The sequence below is a fragment of the Malania oleifera genome, chromosome 13, assembly GCF_029873635.1.
Source record: "Malania oleifera isolate guangnan ecotype guangnan chromosome 13, ASM2987363v1, whole genome shotgun sequence".
NCBI lineage: Eukaryota > Viridiplantae > Streptophyta > Magnoliopsida > Santalales > Ximeniaceae > Malania > Malania oleifera.
This window is the reverse complement of record NC_080429.1, coordinates 7,188,722-7,195,087: the sequence shown is the minus strand read 5'-3', so window position 1 is coordinate 7,195,087 and position 6,366 is coordinate 7,188,722. Positions and strand designations below refer to the sequence as shown.

Sequence of the window (6,366 nt, the reverse complement as noted above, 5' to 3'; positions counted from 1 at the left end):
TGGGAAATTATACAAAGAACCTCTCCTTTTATATATTTATGTGTCTGTGTTTTAAATATTAGACATATGAAAAATTGATCCTACATTCATTAATATTAAACATGTAAAAGGGGACTCATTTTTAGAATATATAGAATTTAGGAAATTGGTATACATGCACGTGGAGGAGAGGTTTCCTCTATTTTCCTATGATAATATAGGTTATGTTTAATAATATTTTGGGAAACCCATTTTAAATGGATCTTATATTCATATGGTCTTATGAGTCTCACACAATATATCTATGAAAAATACACCTAAAATAAGTTTTTTAGAATTTGAATTGTTTTCCATAAGTTTCCATAAGTTTGCCTACCATACGCAAATTCAGTGATTGAATTTAAATAAGATGTACATAACCATGGGATTCACCTCACCATTTTTAGGTTCATACAGTACATCTCTGAATTCATATCTCGTATTGGGTCTCGACGAGATGCCAATATGGATTTTATACTCAGCATCCACATAAGTGTGGAGCCTATTTTACTCTATTTATAACATAGCTTGAGATATCATACCCAAAATATTCAAATTTGTTCTCAAAAAGTTAATTTTATATTTGGAGAGATCTTAGATTAATTTGAATATATATTAGATTTGAATAAGATATAATATAAAATTATTATTATTATTATTATTATAAATACAAGTCCAATAGGCATTTTTCTTTTCGGATAAAGAACGCGTTGGTCCATTATTTAATAATGGAACGAAGTCAAAATTAAGTCTTCATCTAATTAATTGACAAACTTACTCCCAACATGAAGCATGTTATGACATGGGGTCTGATGTCATTCCTCTTAGCTACCATTTTTTATTTTTCCTTAATTTGCCCAACCTCATACTTTGCACTTTCCCTTCCACTTTCCTCTGCATTTCATTTCCTATAGCACGTAACTATATAAGGGTCCTGCTTCTCTGCCATCATATCCCACCACCATCTTCTTCTCATCTCTGTTCAAGAAACCATAAAAGCTTCCATCAACTCAACCACTCCTCTATTCAACTACACACCTGCCCCGCCACCATGACAACCAGCGAACAGGACTCCGCCGCCGCGCTCCGCCGGAAGAGAAACCTCAAGTGCCTCGCCTATGTAGTCGCAGGGGTCATCGGACAAACCATGATCATAGTCGTCTTCGCCCTAGTCATCATGCGAATCCGAACCCCTAGGGTTCGGCTGAGCTCGGTGAGCGTCGAAACCCTAGTCACCAACTCCACCGCCTCGTCCCCTTCCTTTAGCATGAGACTAACCGCTGAACTCAGCGTAAAGAACACAAATTTTGGCAACTTCAAGTATGAAAGCAGCAATGTTACCATATCCTATAGGGGGACTCCGGTCGGGGATGCCATTATTAATAAGGCCCAGGCTTGGTTTCGGTCGACGAAGAAGGCGGACATCGCCGTAAGCTTGAGCTCGGACAAGGTTGGGTTGGATGGTTCACAGCTGGGCGGTGATTTGAATTCAAGTAGAATAAGCTTGGTGGCGGAAGCCAAGCTGATGGGGAAAGTGCACTTGTTCTTTGTGTTCAAGAAGAAGAAGAGCGTTGAAATGAATTGCACCGTGGATGTCAATACAGAGACCAAGAACGTAGAGAACTTGACTTGCAAGTGATAGAAATGAGGCCTAAGCTAGCTTAAATTAGTTTTCTGATTTTTGATTTGTTTTGTTTTGTTTTTTTTTTTTTTGGGATTTTGGTGGCAGTTTGAATTTATAATTTTTAATGTTATTTATAGTACAACGATCCATTTTTTTGGTTTTGTATCCCAGCCAATATCCCGGGTAGCCGCAGTAAGGACTTCACTTTTGGACCTACCTGGGTATGGAATCCATTCCCGTGTCTATCTGGGATAGGGTTGGAATACGAAACACAAAAATGTTCATTTTTTTTTTTTTCTCATATACATTTATGGAGAGACCTGTGTGTGAAATAATTGTCTCTCTCTTTTGTTTTTTTTATTTGGTAAAATAATAATAAAATTAAATAACATTGATAGTCTCCCCTTCTTGTTAAAGTTTTTTAATATATTTTAATTGAAGAGAAATTATTAGATTCATCAAGTGTGTATCTTGCATCTAACTTCATTTTGCCATATTTATTTTTAAAAGAAAAAGACCCTTCTCAATTTAACTTGAGCGGTTAAAGCTAAACCTAAAACATAATATTATTATAACATATTTAGTTTTGCCGAAGGAAAGGTTATTTAATCTATATGTACATTCTTTCTGTCATATATCTAAAGGCATTAATAGTCCACCCGACAAATATAAAAATATTAGCATTCCTTGAAATATAAATATAATATATGACTCACATACACACTTTTTAGTAGTTGACAATCTTAATTTCATAACTGAAAATATGACATATATGTTTTTATTTATTAGGGACTGGGATCTAAATTGCAAAAGAACTAGTCAAATATAAGTATATCTTTTTACAAACTAGGCATATATTATTAGAAAAATAATAGAAGAGATAAATAAATATTATACAATTAATAGTGAAAAAAATATAAATACTTATCAGAAGTTGAGTCTTAAAAAACTACTGTCTTTAAAGTCAATTCACACTTACAGAGAAAATATCACGGTAGATAAAGTCACCACTTTGCAAACATCATAGCTATAAATAAGTATTGTCTTTTAATTAATCCAATGAAACCTAAATAACAAGAAAGAATAGAAGATAGAATTATTTTCAAGAAGCAAAATGTTTATTGTTATGAACTTGGATTGCGATTTATATAGGTGATGTTGCAACGTTTCGAAGAAGAGTCCGGAATGGCGAATGGTAATAATAATGTTAGTTCGATAGAGCCACCACTAATGTGTTATTTTTCTAAGAGCAGTTAGTTCACCTCATTACTACTTGTTGGTTGGTCTTTAAACTAATCCTAGACCAAGGAACAAATAATCACGATTTGCATTTACCAAACCTGGGATCGGAAGTTCAGTTATGCGAGAGAAAGGTACTAGCACCCCATACATGCCTATTCAATGAACGTTACTTAATTAACTATGAATTTTCACTAAACTGAATCTAATAATTTTTAATTAACTCCTTGAAAAACAAATAAATATTCAATTTTTTTTTTTTTAAATGTGAAATAAATTGTGGTTTAGGAATGTCTAATAAGACCTTCAAAGGAGGGGATTTTATTAGATAAACTCCCCTGAAAACTAATATACGTAAGATTTTAAACACCTTTTTACCTTTCGTTTAATCATTGAGATGCACACACAAAATAGAATGTATACAAATAATTTAAAATGAAATAACTGAAAAAATCACAAAAATTAGGAAAAAAAACTTTAAAACATTACCAAAATTTTTCCAACATTTTCAAGAATTTTTTTCTCAATTTTTAGGATTTTTTTTTAAATTCCTTTATTTTATTTATTTTTTGGTATTTTTATTTTTCCTTTTTTTGTTATATGGGTAAAAAATGACTCAATTGGTTTTTATTTATTTCTTTTGTTTTTGAATATTTTTCATGATTTTTTCTAATTTTTTACTATTTTTAAAAAAAAATTAAAAATTAAAAAATATTATTTGAATTTAAAAACAAACTGGTGGCTCAAGATGGATCACACTAATTTAACCAGTTTGAACCGGATCAATAGGTCAACTCAAGCTGACTCCAGTCAAATTGGGTTAACTCGATTGGGGAAGAAGACTACCACGTGCCAGTTGATGGTGGTGACACAAGGTACAAAATATTTTTTTTTATTTTTTATTTTTTTGAATTTATTATAGTAGGGTAATGTCAATAGGATGTCATCCGCCACGTGATAAGATGCGTCGGGCCTTATGGGTTTGACACAGATTGTTAACGTGGTAGCGATCGAGCTGTCTACAGAAAACATATGACAATGGCCAGAATCGCGTCATGTCACCCCCCAAACATACAATCTTAACTGCACCACATGTCACCATTCGTACAGTGACACATATCTTATTAATTTTTTTTTTAAATCTAATACTAAAACCCTTTTTTCCATTTTCATTTCTTTTTCTCTTCTTCTTTGTTCTCCCTCTCCTTTTTGTCCTGTCTCCCTCTCTTTTGTCTCTTTCTCTCTTTCTCTCACCTAATTTATTTTTTCTCTCTCTCTAAATCTCTTTCTCACTCTTCGAACCTTTCTCTCTCCCCTCTCAATTTATTTTTATTTTTGCTTTTTTTGACTTTGTTTTTCCATTCTTGCAGATTTTGGTCGAAATAGGCGTGGAGCTTTTAGATCCAAGCTCAGATCATCAATAGGTAAAAGTCAAACTCTCTTTTCTTCTCAAATTTCTTTTCTTTTCATTTTTCCTTTCTTTTATTTTCTAGGGGAGATAAATAAGGAGAACCGAGGCTAGACCCAGGGACCTAGGTCAACTTGACTCGGGGCCATTGACATTAGACCTTGACCCAAACCCACCTAGACTTAGGCCTAGCAAAACGGGTCATAACCCGTCGGGTCACCCGGACCCGTCCATTTTAAACGGGTTCGGGTTTAAGAAAGTTAACCCATTTAATAATTGGGTGGGTCACGGGTCAACCCGTTTATAAACGGGTTAAGTGGGTTTGGACGGGTCACCTGGCGGGTGACCCGTTAATTTCAGTTCAGTGCTTCTTCCTTCTTCCCACATGCCTCACCAGTCACCCTGACAGTTCACACTTCACAATCACACAAAAAAAAAACGAAAAAAAAAAACCGTAAGACTATGTAAAGTTCCCCTTCCCGACTCCCTAACCCAGTAACCCCAAGTCCCTAACCTGCGTGAGCACTGCTGTGAGCAAAAGCCATCAACAAAAATGACTTGAAGGTCTGGACACAGCATAAGCTCAAACCACTCCTACACACGTCTGTACAATGCTGATGCCAGCACTGCTGTGAGCAAATCATATGCAGCAGTAATAACAGCAGCAGGAGGGGGGTTTAGCTGAAATTTTTTTGTTTAATCTCTACCATTTATTCACAAAAAAATTGGCATTCTTTACAGTACAATAATAGCTATTAAAAGTATGAGTAATAGCATTAAATTGGAGAAAACTCCCAATCTGGGTAAGGTTTTACAGCATTCTCATATAGCTAAGTGGGTAAGGACCTTGAAAGGGCTTACACTCATAGTTGATTTGTTATCGTCGTGAGGTGGAGCTATGGAGTTTTTTTTTAAATAAAATGCAGTTTTTTTTATAAAAAAAAAATGTCATTTTATATGAAATTTTAAAATAAAAAAATTATAATTTTTAAACGGGTGACCCGTTACCCGCCCATTTATTAAACGGGCGGGTTAGGGTTGACATGTGTGTGATCCATTTAATATCGACCCGGTTTATGACCCGGCCCGTTTATGACCCGGCCCGTTAGTGACCCGTCCAAACCCGGCCCGCCCGCCCGTTTTGCCAGGCCTACCTAGACTTAAGACCCAAGACCAATTTCCAAAGCCCAATTAGGCTCAACCCAATCTAAAGCCCAAGCCTAACTGAACCGTTAAATCAGCCCAAAGCATAACTAAGCCCATTTTCCCCAATTAGACCTGAAGCTCATAAGACTTGACCCACCTAAAAGTCAAAATTACCCGGTCCAATTGACCAAGTTTCATTTGACTTAGCCTGGCCCAACTGATCAAGCCCATTAAGCGCCCAATTGGGCTTGACTTAGAAGCCCACTATTACCTAGCCACTGTAGCCTAGTTCCACATTGAGTCCTCTTGGTAACCTTTTTCTTTCAAAATTTTGAACAAAATAACAGTGTATTGTATTTTGAGGGCATCGTGTAATGATTACAGTTTCGGTAGGCATGCTAATCAATCATATTGCGCGTTGAATTTAATGCAAAATTTGAGCTTGTCTGCTACATGAGCAAACCCATCAGTTTAGTGGGCCTCACACATAAGTGCATACATGAGGCCCACCAAAAATATGGTGGTAGCTGGTGTGTAATTTTATAGAAATTTATTTAATTTACACTTTTAACACAAGATATGCGTTTTTTTTTTTTTTTTTGAGGTAAAAATTAAAGTTGAACTATTATTAATATTTAACATGAAACTTGAAAAAATATAAGAAGAGGTGAAAATAGAAAGTATGAAGGAGTTCACTTTTTCACATTTATTTATCATATAAGTAAGAAACAAATAATAGTTACGATAAACTAATTAATGAATAAAAATATGGTTTTATATATTATTAATATTTAATTTAAAATTTTTAATAATATTTTATATAAAGAAAATAATTTTTTTTAAATCAAACAAAATTATTATTTCAAATAGATCCTATAAAGTTTTTCTCTCTTTTTAAAAAAAAAAATGATGACATTATAATTAGGACAAA

General features: G+C 34.2%; 1 protein-coding gene across 1 annotated transcript; it reads left to right on the top strand.

Annotated features, from left to right (window-relative positions):
- Positions 1-981: 981 nt before the first annotated feature.
- On the top strand, positions 982-2,040 carry LOC131146485 (late embryogenesis abundant protein At1g64065-like). Its single transcript, XM_058096119.1, has one exon. The coding sequence runs from the start codon at positions 1,070-1,072 to the stop codon at positions 1,655-1,657; it is 588 nt and encodes a 195-aa protein (XP_057952102.1). The 5' UTR covers positions 982-1,069; the 3' UTR covers positions 1,658-2,040.
- The last annotated feature ends 4,326 nt before the right edge of the window (positions 2,041-6,366 follow it).